General features: G+C 36.4%; 1 protein-coding gene across 8 annotated transcripts in view; it reads right to left on the reverse strand.

The window, feature by feature from the left end:
• Window positions 1–22,995, reverse strand: part of LOC120537296 (arf-GAP with Rho-GAP domain, ANK repeat and PH domain-containing protein 1) — an 81,571-nt gene that overhangs the window by 18,033 nt on the left and 40,543 nt on the right. For all 8 annotated transcript variants that reach the window (XM_039766128.1, XM_039766125.1, XM_039766127.1 and 5 more), the window contains 7 exons: window positions 22,547–22,653; window positions 18,954–19,153; window positions 18,783–18,868; window positions 17,611–17,793; window positions 17,166–17,334; window positions 14,539–14,604; window positions 2,912–3,029 (listed from right to left, as the gene is read on the reverse strand). In XM_039766128.1, the coding sequence (XP_039622062.1) occupies window positions 2,912–3,029; window positions 14,539–14,604; window positions 17,166–17,334; window positions 17,611–17,793; window positions 18,783–18,868; window positions 18,954–19,153; window positions 22,547–22,653 (929 nt within the window). The remainder of the gene's footprint in view (window positions 1–2,911; window positions 3,030–14,538; window positions 14,605–17,165; window positions 17,335–17,610; window positions 17,794–18,782; window positions 18,869–18,953; window positions 19,154–22,546; window positions 22,654–22,995) is intronic.

The following is a 22,995-nucleotide window of genomic DNA, read 5'->3' on the forward strand; positions in this document are numbered from 1 at the left end:
CAAGCTCACATCATGGTGTATAAAAATTAAACCTGGAGTAAAGCCACACACATTCTCACGCTAGGTCAAACCATTGCATACACACGTTTATCGACTCAGTTTTGCAAACTAGCAGAACCCAGCATCAAAGCAGTGCTACTGTTCCTGTGTGGTTTCCTTTTATTTATTTAATTCAAATCCCTGACACGGCTTTATCAAATACACTGAAATTTAAATGCATATCATTTTTTAGTTTAAGGGATCTGATTGTAATCAATCTGTAACAATATAATGATGCACGGAATGGCCAAACTATTTCAAATACTATAGCTGCTTTAGTGTTGTTACTTTCAGTGGACCAGTATTTTAACCCACTGTATCTAAGTGGGGAATCATAGCTCTACAGCAGCCGATCGCAAAGCTCTACAGCAGATTGTGTCAAAAAAGGAGAGAATTATAGGGGTACAGCTTCTAGCACATACTGCCTCAGCCATGGGCACAGTCTGTTTGAACTTCTCCCATTCGGCAAACACTTTCCTACACTAATCTCGCGGTTCAGTAAGGTTTTTTTTCCCCCAGAGCTTTAAACACACTCAATCAGATCATTAAGTGCTCCTGGTAGGACTGTTTGTACTTATAAGTACAATTACCTCACTGTAAACTTGCACTACAGATGTAATATTGCACAACCTGAGCCACTTATGCTTTATCATATTATTATTATTATATTGTTGTTGTTATTTTACCATTTTATAGGAAAATAAGTTTATTGAAGATTTGCATATTGAATATCACTGGACCATACAATAACAATAAAGGAATTCAATTCAATTCAATAGAAGACAGCACATATTTACAGATGATGATGACTGGCTACTAAGTCGATTTGGACTTCCAGGCGCTAGCTTCTTGAAGTTCTTGATATCATTTTTAAGATGAAATGGAGTAAAGTATATACATTACATTATCCATCCATTTTCCAACCCGCTGAATCCGAACACAGGGTCACGGGGGTCCGCTGGAGCCAATCCCAGCCAACACAGGGCACAAGGCAGGAACCAATCCTGGGCAGGGTGCCAACCCACCATAGACATTACATTATACAGATACATTTTTAACTTCATTTAAATAATGTATACTGTTATTAAACATGTGGACACGGTGGACAGCAGTAGTGATGGACTGGCGCCCCGTTCAGGGATTGTTCCAGCCTCGCACTGCATGCTTGCTGGGACTGGCGCGACCCTGGATGGATAAATGGATAGAATACAGTAATTAAACATGTACTGCAAAAATATTTCAATGTTCCTTAAAAGTTTTGAAAAATTGGCATTCTGAGCTTACAGATGGCTTGACTTTTATTAAAGAGCTGATTGTGTGGCGATTGGTTATTTGGAGAAAAAAAAGAAATGGTACTGCTGGAATAAATTATTTCATTGAGCGTCGCGCATGGCGCAGCAAGCATCTTGCGGGAGGCAGGAATAATCTCTGGACAGGGCACCTGCGCCACTGTTTAATACGTGCTTTAATTCATTTCATCATGGAAATGATATCAAGCATACATCTTAGTATTTAAATTGTTCAGAGAGCTGTAATATCATGAATTTAATGTATTCTGTGTCCTGTCGGTGGAAGAGAAAGCTCATTTAAGCTCATTTAAGAAGCACATAGTGATTCACACACATAGAGCACATAAAAGAACACATAGAAAAAAGCATTTAACGTGCTACTTTAGTTATGATGGGATCTGAGAAACTAGTAAATCCAAAGATTTTAAGATGAAGTTTAAGAAGTTCTACTTTAGGGACAAAATAAATTACGTAATGAAAGTGGAAATTTTGAGATTAGTTAACATTTTGAGCTTTTTTCCGCTGTGTCCCTATTATTTTTCTTTTCTCTGTACCCTAATAAGCATCCATATGACACTAAGACGGTGGGCTTCAACTCACCTTTTCACGGCAACTTTGATATCTGACAACTTCTTTTTTGTGCAACTTTCTGAACTTGAACTTTCAATCAACTTCCTTTTGTTGTTTATACAACTGCATAAACCAACAAATAGTATGTTTTTCCTTGCCTCCACTTTGCATTCGTTGATATTCTCTTTTTTACCATGCTTTTGCCATTGTCTTTCCACAGAACACTTAATTTAAGGGAATATTTATGTTGATTTGCATATTCAAAGAGGCATAATTCTGGGAAGAGTCTGTGAGGGGCAGCAGGAGCATGCACAAGCATTAAATTTCACGCAGACCGGGATTTATGTAGTGGAAGTGCATAGAAATTGGCTTACGCATGGTTTTGTGCATCTGAATATTTTTATGCATAAACTCATTCCGACTTTTGTCCGTACACCATGTTTTAGTGTGAATTCTACGCACAGCATTATACATGAGGCCCCTGGAGTTTACAAATCACCTGATATATATTTCAGAGCTTTAAACATACAATAATATTTTTGTTTTTGCACAATGGAATATACATTATATTTGTCTGTGCTCAAAAAAAACTTGAGAATTACCTTAGTGGAATATTTCTAGACTCTGCAGTATTACATGTTTTAGCATGCAAGGGTGGGATGTGTCTTCCTTGCTAATTTCAGTCTACCAAATCCTTTTTTATATATAGTTTTAAATGACCACAAATAAAGGGGTCATAAAGATGTGCCTTTCATTAAATCTACCTTTAGGAACATGATTTACACAAGTCAAATTCTCAGACTTATAATAAATTGAAGTTAGAATTCTCTGATAATTAACCAAAAGGTATGTGAACATTTATGTATATTACACAGAACAAAATAACAAAGGTTACTACAGATAGAAAGCTAGTTCTGGTAGTCAGAATGTGGACGTGGTCCTAATCACTACATCCCGACTGTCTAAATGGGGTATCTACATTCCTGTATAACGCTTTGATCCTAGTGACTTACCCATCAGAGGTGTCAAATAGTGAGATGACATTCTTTAGCTCTAGACAGTCAATCGGTCCAGACTCCTCTTTTTCATATATAAGCTTGTCTGTTTCTAAGTTACCAATAAACTCTTTATCTGTAAGAGATGAGTAGGAATAATATAACATAAATAACAAGTGAGAGTAGCTTTAGTTAAACCAAAGTATGCACAACACATAGGCATAATACAGGTAATGGAATTAGTTGCTAATTAGAGAGAATGAATGAAGAAATCATAAAGAAGCACAGTGTACAAAAGGGCTTTTTTTCATTTAAGCAGACACATTGCAACAATAGGAGATTCAGGAACAGGGCGGAGGTTAATTTATGAATTAACTCAATTTCAATTCAACTGGCCCAAAGTAAAAAAAGGAACTCATTGCTGAAAATGACCTTTTGCTAGACCAAGGCAGTCCACACTGTTCAAACCTAATAGTAACACAAGTACTTTGGGTATGGAGTCTAGTTCCATGCCTGCCATTTGCTACTTGCCAATTACATCTCAGCTACTGATTACCCCATGGCCATAGCTGTTATTTGGCAATCCACAGAGGGCACCAAATCTCTTTAGATGGTAGAAAGCACTAACATGTGTGGGGAGAACATGTTACTTGATTCACTGATCCTACTTTCATGCTCTTCCTCTAGGCCTCCAATAGATACAAGATCAAGTATCATTAGCAGAATTGCAAACTTGTCCCAGAACCTTAAGTTGACCACCCTGCCTTATTAAGATCAATAATTAGGATCCTATCATATTTACTTAGTTGTTCATAAGATTGATCACTGCAACATAAAGACATTCTTGCTGTATACAGTGTTTTGGCATGAAAATTCTGGTGGGGGAGAAATGGTCAACCTGAGAAACTCATATAAGGCATATCTATGCATGTGTGTTAGTGAGTGAGCGAGCAAACAAGAGAAAGAGAGACAGATGACCAAGCACTTAAAGAGTAGAAGTTACGAGACCTGCTCCATTGTTTAAATCATTTGGCATGAATACATTGCTGCTGGCAATCTCTGGAAGTATCATGACTTGGATCAGTTGAGTTAGGGAACGTGAGTGAAGATGGTGTCAGTTCTGACCACAAGTGAGTACTGTGAGGCAGAGCTGGTTACATGAATTTGCAGGCAGGAGACACAGCAGGGAAAATAAATAAATAAAAAAGATCAATGGAGCCACTTAGATGGAGCCATGAAAATCATAGTGGAGGCAATTGTGTCAAAGAAGAAGATGATCTCTAGTAATCCATTTTTTAAGGGAGAGAGACACTGTGTTTAACTATGTAGATTAGGCGGTCAGTACCAGTGATAAAATTTCATCCGAAAAATGGCATAAACATAATCACAAAAAAACAAATTCTTTTATCAGTACAACCAACAAATAACAGCACTGAAAGATTTCTCAACATCAGCATTAAAATCCATCAAATACGCAACACCTAAAGCAGAAATATAAATGAATGTTAATATATTGCTGATCTTTCTACAGAGATGCCACAGATAATATACTAATTAATTATGCATGATGGTCTTCATGTAAATTGGACCAAAGATTCTGGGTGAACCTTTTTATTCCTTTATCCCAGAGTTAGAACATGTTACAGAAAGGGAACACATGTGCTATCTTATAAGGAAGCTTGAGACGATTTGTATGTAAAAATGTTTCTCATATTTTTACTTTTAAAAATGTTAGTCACTTTTGCATTTTCTGCACCAGGCTAGATTAAAGCTCTGATTGTGTACCTTCTAACAACTCGAGGCAATGTTCAAATTTGCTTCACTTGTCTTTTGTGCAATATCTACAGAGAGAATCCTTTTCTTACCATAGAAAAACAACTTTAATGGAACAAGGGTAAGAAAGAGGACTGTGTCATATAGGCTTAAACTATTAAAACTGAGAATGTTTTTTGGTGCCAGACCCCATGACTCACAATGTATGCAGTGGTCTTCATTGTTGTGGACAGGTTTCTGTAAACAAACTCTTGAGGATTGGTATGTTTATCATCCAGTGGACATGCTTGTAACATGATGTGAGACACACAGCTTAGATACCTCTCTAACACATGTTAATTACATGAATGCATGTATAGTTCACATTGAACTGGTATTCACTATTTAAAACCTTTGAGTCAAACTGATAAAAACAATTAGTTGGACATTTAAAAAAGGTAGGGCACACTAAAATGAAAGATGTACTTCCAGTATTTACAAATACAGTGCCTATAAAAAGTATTCACCCCCTTCAGAAGTTTCCACATTTTATTATTATTGGCATTTTGCTTTTTTAAGACTGATCAACAGAAAAAAAAAAACTTTAATATCAAAATGAAAATAGATCTGTGGTTTAAATAAACATAATTGATTTCACATGTATTAACTCGTATTATGACACAACTAAATTACCTCAGGTATAGTCAATTGGTTTAAAATTTAACATAATTAAATTCATTCAATGGAGATCACCTGTTTATAGTCGTCCATGGGTTTCCAATGACTGTGCTATAAATGCATCCTATCTAGAAGGTCCAACCTGTGGTGAGTCAGTACAATAATCTAACCCAGGCATGTCAAACACGTGGCCCGCAACAGAAATCTGTGCAGCCCGCCTGAAAGATCCTAGTTAGCAATGAACTTGTACAAAATGATTACTTTCTGTTTGAATCATTCTGCATCTTCGGCATTACTTATTGAATTTTCTCACTTCTGCCTTCTGACAAAAGTGCATTTTCCCATGGCATTACGGTACCGGAACCGTCATCTGCTAGTATAGCCACGAGCCTTGACCAAAGTTAATGAGCCACAATGTCACAACTGAAGTGCTAGGCTGCAGCAGCAGGCAGCAGGGGCTGCTTTAGGCATGTGCAAAATGTGCACCTGCACAGGGCCGCCAAGGCAATATATATTCAATATAAAACAGAACGAGAAAATAACGACACAGCTGACTGCAATGTGGCCAAAAATCATTGTGTTTCTTGTTAATTAGTACGCTGTATTTACTAATGTCGCTAGAGTCGGAGCAGTAAGCTATATGTAGTATTATAACGTTCTGCCATAATGAGAATATCTTGGGCCACCACTTGGTTTTCAAGTTATGGACACGTGCATATAGAAGCGTGTCATGAGCATGAGGCGGCTATGCAGTGGCCATCCGCAACGGACGTGGCCATCCGTCGTGCATAAGATACCATATTGACATTGGTGGGCGAAGGGGCCACCAATTCTTTCTCTGCCCAGGGCCGCCACGAGCCTAGAGCTCTAGGCTATACTACTGGCTGAGTTGCTGAGACTGGCCACTCGGCAGAACTGATCATCACAAGTAGTAACAGCCCACATATTTTCATGTTTTTTTGCTCTAGTTTTATGTAATTTTGAGCTAGTGTTGTAACTACAGTTGAAGATCTGAAGTGGACGTGAGAAGTTGGTGAGTTGTTTATTAACATATTTTTGTGATTTTGAGTTTATAAAATTGGTGTAGGTCAGGTGGCTTTTTGCATATCCGCTTATTTTACAATATAAACTTTGAAGTAAACTTAGTAAAGTAAAATTAGATTTTTGGAGAATTTGTTTTCCAACATGAATTACTGAGCAATGAATTCAGTGAGCGTTTTCGTGATTTCAGTTCACATGAACAGGACTTTGCGCTGTTCTCTTACAACGTTGAGAATGCACCTGAGAATATCCAAATGGAATTGATTGAACTGCAGTCAGTTTCTATTCTGAAGGCAAAATACAATGAAGTTGGTGTGCCAGGCTTATATGCTTACCTGCCACCCTCGTATGTGCAGATCCTAAGTTGGCATTGACAGTACTGTCTATGTTTGGAAGCACTTACCTTTGTGAGCAATTGTTTTCGTTAATGAAAGCTACCAAAGCCCCACATTGCTCAAGACATACTGTCGAGCACCTTTCATCCCTCATAAAAGTTGCAGCTGCACAAGATTTCAAGCCTGATATTGACAAACTGGTTACTAACAAGAGGTGCCAAGTGTCGGGACAAAAGAAATAGATCTCACACTATAAGACTCCTATATAAGCAATGAATAAAATATAATGAATATAATATAATAATAATATAAGGACCAGCTAAGACGCTAAGACTCTACTTGTACGCTGTTTTATGGAGATTGTATGGAAATAAATTGCTTTTCTTTAAACTTTAAGTGTTAAATTTTTTAAAGTTTTCAGTATTGGAAATAAAGCTACAGTAACTTTGTATAATAATATAATAGTATATGTTACAGTGCGGCCCACTGACGCACGTATGGCAGTCAAAGTGGCCCACCAATGGTGTGAGTTTGATATGCCTGATCTAACCTACATGATCAAGTCAAAAGAACATTCCAAGCAACTCTGTGAAAAGAGAATTGAAAAGTACATCTCAGGGGATGGATACATGAAAATTTCCCAATCACTGAAAATCCCTTGAAGTTAATCAATCATTAAGTAACAGAAAGTATATGGCACAGCTATACCTCTGCCTAGAGCAGGCCATCCACAGAAAGTGATGATCATACAAGAAGACCAGTGACAGAGGCCTTTGAGGGAAGACCACTGAAGGAGTTATAAGCTATGGTGGCAGTGATTGAACAGACTGACACTTTTCCATAAAGCTTTTACATGCACAGAGACAAATCCATGGTTAAAAAAAAGCAACACACATGCCATATTTGATAGAGTTTCCCAAAAAGCAGATGGGTGAAGGTTAAATGGATTGATGAGGGCAAAATTGAACTTTGTGGCCATCAGAATAAACATCATGTTGGGTATAAGCCAAATACTGCACATTTTCAAAGACATCATGCTGTGGAGATGCTCATCTAAAGCAAGCCCTAGAAGGCTTGTTAGAGTAAAGGGTACAATGAATGTAGCAAAATACAGAGAAATCCTGTAGAAAAACCTGATGTAGTCCACAAGAAGCCTCTGCCTTGTGCTAAAAGTTGTTATCCTGAAAAACTAAAATCCCAAACATAAAACTAAAGTCACACAAAGGTGCAGCCACTAAATCCTGAATTGAAGGAGATGAATACTTTACAATTGATTGTTTTATTTTATATTTGTACATAATTTAGGCCACTTTACAGAGATCTGTGTTCACTTAGACATTAAGGAGTCTCTGTACTTCTGTATCAAGAAAGCCAAATTAAATCCAATGTGAATCAAAGTTGTACAACAATAAAATGTGAACATTTTCATAGAAATGAATACTTTATAGGTGCTATAATTGGTATGCTTTGAAGCAGATTGTTATAAGCAATGCCAGGAAGCCAAAACTATTCATTTGACATTCAGAGTTTAAGTATTTCTTGTGATTAGACTCACGGTAATATGGAGCATAATGGCTACCCTTTAAAACAGTAAATAATTATCACTGCAACTATCTATCTATCTATCTATCTATCATTATCTCTTAGACATTCAAGTTCCTGAATATTTTTTTTTTTGCTAAATAGGTACAAAGTTCAGTTTACTTTATTGACAAAATATAAACTCCTATCTTTTTCAGTAAGATTAATAAACATAGAATAATAAATCAATAAAAATGGTATTCCTTTCATTAAAGAGTACGCAAGGGTAAGTAAACAGTATGCAAGGCATTTTACACAGTATAACAACCAAAAAAAATCAAAGTATAAAAGTCTGAAGTAATAATCATTAAATTTTGACAAGATTTTTTATTTTATAATACCAAGTATTAGTTCAGCATACAAAAGAATAAAGGTATTGTTTTTTTTTCAACTGTATGCAATAAGAAAAAAAAAGAAAAAGAAAAAAGGAAAGCCACATGCTTGGTGAATAAGTCAATAGAGTCTGGCTGCAGACATCGAGTTCTATGTACTCTGAGAAGCCAAGCCTGCTTGCCAAGCCCAATCTCATCATACACACACACAGCTTCTCAGTGGTTAAAGCCTCACAGTGGACATCTGCAGCCAGAGCCATCTCATGGTTATAACTGCATAAATGGACATCTGCAGCCAGAACCATTTTGAATTAGCAGCTATTTTTAACACATGTGATCAAACAAAGTAGCTGATATGTTTTCATCTGAACCTGTGTTAAGGATTTAAAACAATGACTTCCAAGTTTTAAAAATAAATGCCAGTCCATGATTTTACTGTGTCTTTAATGCTCTGGAAAAGGTCTTTCTGAATTCAGTTGTATAGATCAGTGGGTTTTAGCTCTGATTCCAACCACACTATGCCTAATCCTAATCACTGTTTGCATTTTAAACTCTTGTTTTTGGACTCAAAATAGATTACACATTAGATGTAGCTACTAAGAGAGAGAGAGGAACACTATTACAATACTTTTTCTCTGTCTACATTTTTCTAATCACTTTAATTGCTAACTGCCTGTAGAAATTTAAACTTTATAATGAATTCAGCCTACTGAAAGCTGGGGCTCAAAAACTAAAGGTTTTCCAAATACTTCTCTCACTAGCTATACCTATTGGTATTTAGCACTGAAATCAGAGTTCAGCATACATTCATATTGTCTGGTGTCTTCTTAGATCTCACTAGTTTTTTTATGACAAGATACTTAATATACGTATAATCCATATAACATGCCTGCTTCAGTTAATATTATCGGTTGGAAGAAACATTCACTGCCCATCAACTATTCTGTATGGTAAAGCATTCTGCTTTGCCTTAAACATTTATACAACAATCACTCACAGTCTGGGGAGATTCTCAAAAGTACAGACTTTGTATCATAATTCCAAGAGCAATAAAATGTAAAAATATTTAGCTGCTATCCATCTTACCTGTGATCATGAGAAAAGAAAAGAAAATACACAGAAATGGGGCAGTGCTATGTTTTTATATTTATATTAAGCGTTGTATGCAGCTTCACAGCATATGGTAAATGTAAAAATAACAGTTTGCAATGTGAAAAAATATTGCATACCAGTGAATACACTTGACTTGAGCATTCATAGTTTTCATACTCTTTCTCTGTACATTTAGCATTCGTTTGCTCAGAGGTTGATGCGCTTGCTGCTTCCAGAGCAGCTCTTCTTTTCTCCACCCTAGCAGCCCTTTACTTCTCTTCTTTCATCGGCATTTTTTCGCATTAAAACTTATTAAGTCAGTGATTGTGTTGCAATTACTTAGTATGTTTTCCTTAATTTTTTACTTAAGCTGGCACTTAAGTCTTCAATCTGCCTCAAGAATGATTTAAGATATGAAGAGGTAGAGGAAGTGACGGTGAAGGTAGTAGGAATGAGAACAGAGCATGTACGCATGTGCTGCACGGCCGCCCTGCCAAGAGTTGATGATTACAATAAAATAAAATAAAAATAAAAAGAGGAATTTCACCTGGAGGTCAATCATCGCCCCGAAAGCGAATAGTAGACGTCACACAGTATATGTGTACCAAATTTCAGTTCAATAAGTCAAACAGTTTGCAAGCTACAGGTGATTTAATATCCTGGACAGACAAAAGAACAGCCACAGTAGCATATTATCTCTCTATTATAAAAAAAATCTTGGTGGAAGGGAGACCAAGGAGATGAGATGTGTTCTTCTCGGAAGACACTTTAAAGACCCACAAGATGAAAGAGATTGGCCACGGAGCGTCTCATGGGGACCTTCAGCATGAGACTTGGTGCCAAGAGATTGCAATTTGACGTCCCGTGAGACACACTTTAACGTCACATGACAAAGCAGTGAAACAACATTTAAAACAAGTTTACGGACTTGTAACCAAGCAGTTGTTGGAATGCTTTTGGCAGACAGACATCATGTGCTCCCAGCTCTTAAAACAACGACAAGCGACAAGCAAAACATGCAGCTTGCCAGCAGCAGGAAACCAGCAGATGATCCGACCGCTTCTACTTAGCGTGCGTTCAGTACCCCCTCTTCAGTCACAATGAGAGCGGCAGAGACGCAAAGTGGCAAAAGGACAGCTGCTGTACAGGCTTTGAAATGATCGACGCAAAGCGCAACAAGCAGAAAACGCAGCTCGCCAGCAGCAACAAGCCAGCAAATGATCCGACTGCAACTCCTTAGCATGCGTTCAGCCCCACATTCACAAAGAGAGCAGCATTATACGTCCTGTAAGAAAGAGATTTATCCACGCCCGGGGCCGGAAATAAAGGACAAGTATTGTTTTTACAAAAGTTTTAAAGTAAAAGTGAAAATAATGCATATGTAACAATTCCTATGTAAATAACAATCTCTTTAAATTGTATATCCGGTTAGACCAAACCCAGGGGTGGTCAAGTGAAGTGAGCAGGGGGCAGAGCCCCCTAGTATATAAAGATATTGGGGAAAGTAAGTGCAGCTGGTGTTACTTCTGACTCCAAGTGATTGAGCAGGCAGTGTATACAAAGAGTTGTGAAAGATCAGAATGGCGGCTGAAAGGAAATACAAAAAACACATGTACAAGAAAGTTTCATGGGCTCACAAGAGAATTTTGTGTGTGCATGGGAAAGTTTCACCTGATCACATCATTTTCTCATTTCTTGTGCACATGCAAAGCTTTCGCATGAACACAAGATAAGTTTCAGAAGCACACAAGAAAATCTCGAACATGTGAAAAATAAGAAGTATAATGTAGTACTTAGGGTTAGGGTTCTCAAAAATTATGTATATTGTTTTACACTTTGTAAACATATTCCATGATTTAATCATAGCACAGACAGGTGTTTGTTAAAGCTACAAAACTGACCTGAGAGTTAAATGTTAATACTTGATTACTATAGATGTTAATTTGATTTAAATGCTCAATTTGAAACTACTGACCATAAAATAATTGAAAAACCTTGATTGTTCTGTCTGTAACTATCAAAAGGTGCTATTTTTTAACTGGGACCCAGTGTTTTACTGTTCTAAATAACCATTTTACTTTAATATAATATACTATTTTGTGAAAGCTTGATTCATCATGGCCCCGATTTATTTTCTCCTTACATAATGTCTTTGTAAAGTTGTATCTATTTCCATAGTGCTACAGACAACATACCCATAACTCATGAATAAGTAGAGGTTATAATTCTATGAATGAGATGCCTATTAAGTAATATTATTTGAATGAATAATGATTTTCCTAAATTAAATGAAAACAATATTTCATGATACTTCACCTAAGCTCAAATCAAATGTTTAATAAACTAAGCAATCTGTCTCTACATGCAAAGGCTGAATTATGGAAAACAAGGGTATTTCTACACTCCAGATGTGTTTAAAAACACACAGTCACAGTTAGTTAAAATACCCATTACACAGCTAGGATCCAATCACGTTTTATAGGATGAAAGTTGTTGCTGTTATTGTACCATTGTTGTAGATTTTCCTTAACAAATGATATATTTGAACACATAACTGATAAGATGTATATTCCACAGCTTGTTAATGGAGAGGCCAGAGATTGACTCGACAGCCTTGCCATTACATTTTATATGCTTTGATCAATCAGATGAAGAAAGAAGCTTTTGTTATTAAAAGTTGGGTACTAACTAAATAGTTCAAAATGGAAGTTAGTTGGGAATGTACAAGAGAGTCTTACATGTAGTAGAGGTCAGAGGACTAGTTCACCTATAATTCAAACTTGAACAGCTTTTATTTATTCATTTAAAAATGTCAATTGGCACGAGGAGTAGTCTATCTGGTTATTTTGTTTTTAATTATTTTTATGCAAACATGAAACTTAAAACTCTATAGATAGATAATGTGACTAGAATAGCAAAATCTCCACACAGAACATTAAACATCTAGTTTAACAGATTTAATTGATTTCCTGTCTGACAAAAACTTTGATTATTCAATGGTCTATTTATATATTAATTATGTACTGCATGTTTTAAAAGGATAACAAGGAGGCAGAGCTCAGTATTCACAACATGGGCATGCCCAATAGGTAGACAATAAAAAAACCAAGCAATAACCTAGAGGGAGGGTCTTTTTAGACATCTGTGACAAAGAATTGCACCATCTGGTGTGAAAGACCACCTAAAACTACTGAAGGTACTATTCTGTCTTGTGCTTAATATTTTAATAACTCCTTATGTGATATTAAATAAATTTACAGTGTGCCTGAACTGCTAATCTGCTTGTCAGGTAAAGATTTCATATAATGCTACGGTTTGGAGTACATCTTCCCACATAATAAAAGAACCTAACATTTAGGGTCAGTAAAGGATTTTCTATGATGATACTTGCACATGTATCACAAACATTTGAGAGATTCTGACCTATCAGAATAGAGCATACACTTAATGGCAAATGCTTAACACTTGTATTCAAATGCCTTACTCTGAATGTTTCTCACACTGTGAACTGGGCTCAAAGTTACTTTTACATTGTACCATTTTGTAAATGTCATATAGTATTGAGTATACAATTATATTACTAACCTATAAAGCTTTAAATGGTCATGCACCAGACTACATCAGTAACCTCCATTACTATGCTCCTGCTTGGCCACTATGGCCCACCGATTCTGGCACTCTTGTTCTGCTCCAAACTAACCTGTGCATTATGGGTGACAGAGCTTTCAGCTCTATAGTGTCCAGACTTAAAACTCTTTTGTTAAGGAAGGCATTTAACTTTCCCCGATATTCTTACCCTTCTTTCAGGTTAAGCCTTTCTATCCTGGTGCTCAATATGTTTTGCATTTGTATAACAAATTATGTAATTTGTTCAGAGTTTTTTCTGGTATTTTGTGTATTTTGGACTTTTACGCTGGTTTATTGTTTTTATTCTAATTAAAAGCATTGTGTTTTATGCACTTATCTTTATTTAGTGTTTTATGTAAATATTACTTGTTTCCAATGTTGTACATGCACTATTGTTCATTTTTAATTTCTGTGATGCATTTTGAGCATGGGAAAGTTGCTATTATATAAATTACTATTATTATTGTCTTTGGCAAGAAACTTATTACTGCTCTTCACTTGGAGGTTAAATATAGACATATTTTCTTGAACTACTTTGGTCAGAATAACCACAGGGCACAGTGCAGGAGACTAGAACCATTTTGGATGTGACATCTTTGTTTGTTCAACTGGCAAAGATGAAAAGATTAAACATATTAAGACTTAGGATATATGATGCTTATTAACACAAACCCTGTACATCCAGAAGGCTTAGGGGCAGATAAAGGTTTATCCTCAATGGACTTGCAAAATGCCTACCACCATATAGTACTGTGCATTGACAACAGAGATCTATAGTAATTTCTTTTATCGACCATAAAGAAATTATCTTGTTTATCTAGATATTATAGATTAGTTTCCAGAGCATTGAAGACACAGATGTGTGCTACAAGGAAGGGTGGTGTCCAGGATTATATGGATAATATTGTCAAATGTGGAGACGCTTAAATATGATATTGGTTTAAAGTGGGTTCAGTTTTGTCAAAGGAAACAAGATATTAAGAGAAGCCACTTTTGAAAATGTGAAATATATTTTTACGTCATGAGATCTTTGCTTTGGGCTTAATTGCTTTTTAATCAAAGATTTTTCACAGATAAAATGATTTGTCTACTGAAAGGGTTGGTTGGAGTCAAAGCATACATTCGATTCAGAAACAACATTTGTGATATATGTTCTTTACCTAAAGGAAAACCTAAGTGAAAGAGGGCCTAATAATCAGAGTGTTACCTGATGATGAAGAATTTTTTCTGTTATTATCATTCTTGGAAGCAAGGTCCTTAAGATGGGGGAAATCTGTAAAATACAAATTGATAGTTATTGTGAGAACAGAAATCACAGCATATCACTGCCATAGAAATGGAAGAATTACAGTATCTATTCAGAAAAAAAATGCACTAACTGAAACATACAGTAAAATCAAAAAGTATTAAATAGTGTATTTGTCCCTTTGTTCCTTATGAAGTCCTATAACACTGATTAATTGAAAAATAAAATTTGGAAGATGTTATTCTGGGTGAACTGTGTACATCATAAGCTACAAGGTCACACTAAAAATGTTTTGCTTGTTGATGAACTGCAAAACATTCCCTTCTTTACATGCTGATGTTCACTGCCACAAAAACTAAAATCAGCTGTAATTGATCTAGTGTAAGTGATTGTACGTGTAGCCCATGACAGTTTGTTTCTCTACTGCTATAGTGATAGTCTAGCACAGTGTTACAGCCAGATAATGGGCCGATTTTTCATTTACTCTGTATTAGTAGAAAAGATTTCATTTGTATGACTACAGCTGACAAAAACTTTACTGTTAGATATTATTCTGCATATGCCCCCTTGTACTTTTGCTGCCTGTATCTGATGTGGCCCATCTTATGCTAGTAAACACCAGTTATGCAGAAATCACATAATATGAGGGCTGAAGAAATAAAAGAGAACACTCCTCAGTGTGCACTGATGCCTTATCTCTTTCAGCCAATGTGAACTCATTTAATGTTATGTATTATGTGTGTTTTTTTCCTTATTGCTTGCCTGTTTAGTGCCTTTATGCACCTCTTTTGGGACGTTTTGCATTTTTGTCTGCTATTTGATACCCTGCCTACCTCTGATTATACAATTAGTCAGTCAGTCAGTCATTGTCCAACCCGCTATATCCAAACACAGGGTCACGAGGGTCTGCTGGAGCCAATCCCAGCCAACACAGGGCGCAAGGCAGGAACAAACCTCGGGCAGGGCGGTAGCCCACTGCAGGATTATACAATTAGTTTAATTATAAATAATGTTACTTTCAATCATGTTTAACCCAATTCAGGGACAAAATAACCCAAGAACCCCCACAGAAAGCAAGGCAGACCATCACTGAGTACCCTCATGTACACACCAACACTCATACTGCCACAGAATTCATTCATAATCATTAATGTTAATACTGTATGGGAAGAAAACTGAAGTTTCCAATGTAAAATTGTCACAGACCCAGGGAGAATATTTAAATTCCTCATTGGTGGCAACTGAATCACAAATAATTGATACTGTCCGTATTTACTCTGTTATTGTAACTTTTTGAATGTTTTCAAGTCTTTAACCCATGCTATATAAGATACTTAAGGAAATACACATTTAAATTCCAAGTTTAAAAAAAAAGTTATCCAACACCAGCTGGCACTGAATGAAAAGATAAGAGAGAATGAACTAATTGAACACAGTCTGCCTTAAATGCAGCCAGCGCTGATCAATATAAACCTCAACTACTTTAGCCCTTACCCTCAGAGTCAAGCTGCCAGCCAGGAGATTCGACAAGCACATAATAATACAACAATCAACAGAAATTCCAAAAGAGAACAGAAAACAAAGTTGATATCCATCTATCTAGAAAAGGCTAATCATTTCCAAGGCTCTTGAACTCCACCAAATTACATTTATTGCAACACTAGCAAAATACCCGCGCTTCGCAGCGGCGAAGTACTGCCTTGAAATTTTTATTAAGAAGAAAATTAAACCTTTTTTAAAGTGAGGGAAAATATACCAATAATTATTTGTTAAGGATCTCTTTGTATACCACATTGTCATTTCGGCCCTCTGGTTGTAATATGACCAAGCTGTGCGCTGAGCTTACTCTTGAGCATGCAACGTAGAGTTGGCCATGTGAACAGTAATCTTGTTTCAAATCTCACAGCTTGGATTGCTGCTGTCATAATCGGTTTGAGTTTCATGGTTTGTTTCAATTACGACAGTATTTGCAGGACTTGTGTTGAAGAGACATTCGGCATCTGTCAAGCATTGTAAGCATACAACCGGTTTCATCGATAACTTTATATCCAGCTTTTGAGAGTTTAAACATTCATAAACATCAAAGTGTCCACTACTGAAATCGTCACCTGTGAATCTAAGATGTTTGAGAGGCATTGTCGGTTGTCCAAAGGTGTAAAATATTTGGCCATTTCGGTACACTTGAAAGCAACAACCAAACAATTCAGCGGCAGCCATCAACTCACATGCAGATGCATAGGTGAAGGGCTTAAGCATTTCACTCTTCTAGTGCTCCTGTGTAGTATAATTATCTCCTGTACCGTCATCAGTCCACACCTTGAACCTGTCCCAGTCATTCAATACATAAGACACAATGTTCCAAGGATAACATTGTACATTACATATTAAAAATGTTGTATTCACTTTTTATCTAATGTTACATTACTTTGCCTATAGATTTTTAAAACAACCTCTTAGCTTTGTATGTTCTTGCATTGTCAGAATTTGCCGGTTAACCCTATATATGTAAAGATGTCATTTACAACTGCCTTTTCTTTGCTAATACTGGCCAGTAAGCTCAATTCCTGGACAAGTTTTACCCATCTCACCTATATTCTCATTCAGCTGCATTAGCTCAGCCTGTAGCATTTGTCCTGCTCTCTTTGCTAAGGCAGTAGGTGACAGGCCATCTTGCAAGGTATAACTCAGCTGTGCCCCAGAGCACAGAAGACTCATGGTTTCCATGATATCAGAGCTGCATGCCACCGTGCAAAGCCTCTAGAAGGGAGAAATGAACACAAGAAAAAAGTAGGAGCACAAAGACTGTTTGAAATCATTTGAGGAAATAAGACGATAGAAACATTTGTTTTCATTTTAGATAGGTAGCAAATGCTAGAAAATCATTAATGCTAAAAGTCACACCTAATTTCTTCAGTGATAAAGTAGCAGTGTCTTTCCATTATACCAGTCCATTGAGAACCCTGTAAAAGTACACTTAAAGATTTTACCAGAATACATTGCATCACCTCAGAAGGAGAACTGTGACTGGCATACCTTATAAAGCAGCTCCGAGTTTGGGAAAAGAGTGTGTAGTTTACAGTAACGACCTTGGTGGTATTTAGCCCAAATGAAGGCTTTACGCTGTTCAGGCGATGCATCAGGAAAGATCTGTTCATTGGTTGGTATGTGATGACCCCAGATCTCATTGGCTAGTTTGTTTCCATAAAGCATAAAGAGCTGTAGTTAAGGAATAAAAAAAAACCAAAAACACTTCTTGTATGAGTAGCGCTATCATATCTAATTTTGTAGCTGTTATCAACTGTTGTTTTTAAGTGTTGACCATGCCTTCAAATGAAACCAAAACCCCACAATTATGTGGAACTATTTACAGGCTGTATTACTCAGAACAGTACATGTCAAGTTTTAGTAAACTCAATGTTTATCATCGCCACATGTCTCAACTACAGTAATGCTTATTGAATAAACAGGAAAAAAGAAACAAAGTATAATTAAATTAGTATGAATGAGATCTTTACTAAAGTATTGCTATATGATTCTCTATCATTAGAACATAAGAAATTTGACAAAGAGGAGAACATTCAGTCCATTAAGCCTATTTCTTTAGCTAATAGCTAAGATGTCCCAATATCTCATCTAGATTTTACTTAAAGGTTGTCAACGTTTCTGCTTCAACTACATGTCTTGGTAGTTTGCTCCAGAGTCCCACAACTCTTTGCTTAAAGAAGTACTTCCTGTCACTCCCCCTTAATTTCCACTGATGTCCTCGAGTACATGATTTACTCTTAAGCTGAAAGAATGTTGCTCTATCTACTTTATCAATGCCTTTGAGGATTTTATATACCTGGATTAGGTTCCTCTCCTTGAGACTAAACACGTTTAATTTTCTGAGTCTCTCAGAGACTCATTCCTTGGGATGCACTTATTTGCTCTCCTCTGCACAGTTTCAACTGTTGCTATGTCTTTCTTGCACCATGATGACCAGAACTACACACAATAATCCAGATATGGTCTTACCAGAGCATTACAGTATATAGTTTGAGCATAATGTCCATTGACTTAAATTGTACAGTTTTAAATGACATAACCTAACATTTTATTATAATAGTTTTTTTCTTGATATTAGGTAGCAAAGTGTTTCCTGTATGCTACTTGACACATCTTGCCCTGTAATCATCACAACTATTTCTCAATCAATATTTTCTCACCATAATCAATGGCTCTGTCCACACCTTCCTGTCAAACATTATACTGCGCACTTTGGATAATCTGACTCCCAGAGAACGATGTATACCTGCAAAGACACACATATTTCAGAAATGACACCTGTTCCATTGAACAAAAAAAAAAAAAAAGCTACAGTACAGCCCATTACTTACCTGAACACTTATTGCAGATGACGACAATCAAGTTAACTGAAGCCCACTCAGGGTCTGGACTCTGGCAGTCAGCACAGAGTTTGTTAGACGGGTTCTCCCAAATACGCTTGGCCACCTCATCAAATGATATTGAATCTTTGATGGCCTGAGAGAGTGTTGAAACCCAAGTGGACAACTCATGTATGGAGCTTGTCGTGAAGCTGGTGATCAGAGTACAAATATTTAGTTAACGAGCAGCTTTCATCAACACGCTAGATTCTTCTTGAACAAAAACTAATGTAGGACAGCACAGGATACAAAAAGATGCGTTTTTTTGTAAAACACTTTGAACTACACTTTAAGGAAAATATGAAACATTGTTGGTTGTTGTTGCAGCACAAAGAGTAGTAAGGAGTCATGGCAGTCTCCATGTTTTCACTATGAAAAGGCATTTGAGTACATAATATGCAAACCTTTCTTGTCTGTTAAGAATTTCTTAACATATTTTTGTTTCTAACCTAAGATAATTAAAATTCATACTTTGTATGTATATCTGTTACCACCATATTGTACCATCCATTTTCTGAACCTGCTTTATTTAGCTTTATATACAGTAGATGGTAGTGTGAACCAGTCTTGGATGATACGCTAACCAGGAGGATGTCATACCTATACAGTGCCACTTCAAGAAAGGCAATCACTGAGTGTAAGTTTGGATTGTGGGAGTAAACTGAGAAGTGCAGACAAAAGTCAGGCAGATGTGATTAACTCCTATGCAGATCTAAAGTAAAAACTGGTTGAATTGGGGTACATTGTTATTAACTGCATAACTGGGCTGTCAGATATTGCACCCAAAAATGTCTTTAATATTACCTAAATTGGCCTGATTTCAAAAGCAAAATGTGGAACAGCAGTACTTCTTATATGTAATTAATTTGTGGTGATGAATGCAATTGTGGTGATGAAGTTCCTGTGTCTTCTTATTCCATTTGTCTGAAGAGCTAGAAGAATACACTTTTAAGCTTAAGCAAATTATCTCAGTAGCAAGACATGAACTGCCTCATCACTTATAGCTAAAATAACTAACTGTGAATTAGTACACCTGCATTTATGCAACTAAATTATGAAAAAACACAGGACATTATGATACCAAATTATTTTGCTGAACCAGCTTTGCTTAGTCTTACATGTGAAAGATGGTTGCATAAACTGATTAACACCAGTGTGAAATACCATGACTTACATTTGTCTCCCATTCCTGCCACGGAAAACAGTGCTGTCTCTAAAATATGACCTGCTATAAATACAGTAGTCCTGAACACTACTTTAAAAAGTAGAAGTGACTAAGCTTCAGAAAAGACTGGTCTTAAGGTGATTTGAGAACTGTCAAGAGGATATTTGTTTCTGGTCAAGGTGGAAAGATGGTTATTACGGACAAAATTAAATCAATAAATAAATGCGCAAATAAATAAACGTATTGTGAAATGTGAGCATAAATAAATAAATGTATCGTGAAATGAAGCCTTAATAAATAAATGTACCATGAAATGAGATCATAAATAAATAAATGTGTCACGAAATATGTTTTTCGTTGCGTATTTATTTATTTCATTTTGTCCGTAACATTCCTGCAAACCGTCATGAAATACGACTTGAAATAAAACTGTCACTTTCACTCGTCAAAGTTGAGAGGGTGGGCTCTAACACGCCCTCTAGTTACTGATTGGTGAATCGATAGCACAAGAATTAATTAGAAAAATGTTTACTACTGCCGATTAAATGGATTCTGCCGAAGATATTACGTATTTCAGAGAGAGAATTGAAGATTTATCGGAAGAAATTACAATGTTGGCGGCCCTTTTAGACTAAGATATAGATGAAACTATTTTTTAAATTATCGAAGAACAGGTGGAACGGACTCTACTACGCTCCAGTTCAGGTGATGCAGTACCCTGCTCTGGACGTCCATCCTTTGACATTCCAGCTGAGTCAACAGAACACCTTCTGTTATGCGGTTTAAAAGTACAACAGATTGCAGATCTATATGGTGTATCGGAGAAGACGATCACAAGGCGAATGAGCCAGTTTGATATACGGTAAGCTGCAACGACTGTATTAGTTTAGGTACTTTGACATGGAATGCCCAAAGCAGCTCCAACTAATATTTTGAACTGAACAACTTTGCCACTGATCAGAGCTATAGAGTTGTTTGAAAAAGTAGCTGCGAATATGCACCTGACTCGTAAAACAAGGGTCAAATACTCAGTTCAAAATTTAGTGACACATTTATTTATGCTCTCATTTCATGACATATTTATTTATTTAGGCTCTCATTTCATGACACATTTATTTATTTATGCTCACATTTCACAGTACTTTTATTTATTTACGCATTTATTTAATTTTGTCCGAAATATTCCTCCATATGCTGCATGTATAACATTCAATGTACTCTGCTGTACTTGAAACATACATGAGTTTTCCTTTTAAGGAGCCACATTATAGCTTCTTTCCCATCTGTTATCAAAGTCCACATTCTTAGTGCTGTTTGAAAATAGTAAGTGCTACACCACTTGTAAAAGAGAATTATTAAAGTTGGTACAGTAGAATCACTATCGGGCAGCATGGTTAGGCAGCAGTCAGCACGGCTGACTCAAAGCATCAAAACTCCAATGATCTGTGTTTGTATCCAGGTCTGGGCACTAGTTTAGTTTACATAATCTTTGTTTGTTTGTAGGTTGTTTTCCAGTAAAATAGAGATTTAGGCATATTTTTTATTCATATTTTTGATTTGCCATCTTTCATTTAGAGATTATCATGCCATGTAATTTTCTAACCTACTTAATCCAGACTAGTGTTATGGGAGGTGCTTTAGTCTGTCCCAGCTAGCACAGGGCACAAGGCAGGAACAAACCCTGCACAGAGTGCCAGTTCATCGCATTTGCAGATTGTGCTTGGTTTAAGTCTTATTCTCGGGCACAGTCACTGTCTGTGTGGAGTTGTAAATTCTCACCATGCCTGCATGTATTTCATCTGGGTCCTTCCAATTCACAAAGTTGTGCTTGTTAAATTGACTACTGACCATAAAGCACTTTGTGAACATGTCCATGTGAATATGTCCTGCGATGGATTAGTGCTCTTTTAGGGTTGATTCAAACCTTACAACTGATTCTGCTTGGGTCTTACTCTACTTAAACCTAAATTAAACTGATCAGATTAGATTGAATTATTCAGTAGATAAATGAATCGTTGGACAATATGTTGATGACATAGACTTATTTGACCATGACATGCTATGAGCTCAGGATCACTATCACCTGAACATTAAAATATTAAATAGCTTAAAGCTAGTTTAATTTTTTGTTTTAGTCTAACAGACACTCTTTCCTGAACATATTTTTCTTCATTTTTAGTTAAATGAGTATATTAACTGTTAAAAAAATCATCAGTATTTATACAGCTGAACTTGACCTATTAAAAACAGCCTCAAGAATACTTAATGTCCATATCTTCTGTGTGCTAGATTGCATTACAAGGGGTAAAATTTTATTTTAATACAAATGAAATAAACTTTGTCACATTTTTCAGAATATATTTCAATATCATTTGCATACTTGAATGTTTTATATGGCGTGGTGATGTCAAATCCATGCTTGCCTGTCTTTTTTACTTGGGCCACGATAAGGTTGATAACTGTAATCCCAATACCTTCCCTGAAATGCTAACAAAACAGATGTCAGTTTAGGGACAGGGCACATAAACAACTCAGCATAAACAGCACTGCATATTTTAACATAAGCGTTATTTAAAGTTAGCTATGTAACAATATTAGATCACAGCTTAAAAGAAAAGATAATGTGTATTATAAAACACAAATTGAATAGAGGGTAGGGCAGCGAAAAAACAGATAACTGTTACACCCTCTCAGTGTCCCTATACTAATACCGGCTTGCCTAAGCCCACCTCTGAACTGTACTGCCCCCTGTTCTTTCTTGGCCTCATTTGTCTGACTGCATAATGTTGAATACACTGCTCTCTTCAAATTAGTATGAAGTCAGGTCTC

Source organism: Polypterus senegalus, chromosome 10, assembly GCF_016835505.1.
Source record: "Polypterus senegalus isolate Bchr_013 chromosome 10, ASM1683550v1, whole genome shotgun sequence".
NCBI lineage: Eukaryota > Metazoa > Chordata > Cladistia > Polypteriformes > Polypteridae > Polypterus > Polypterus senegalus.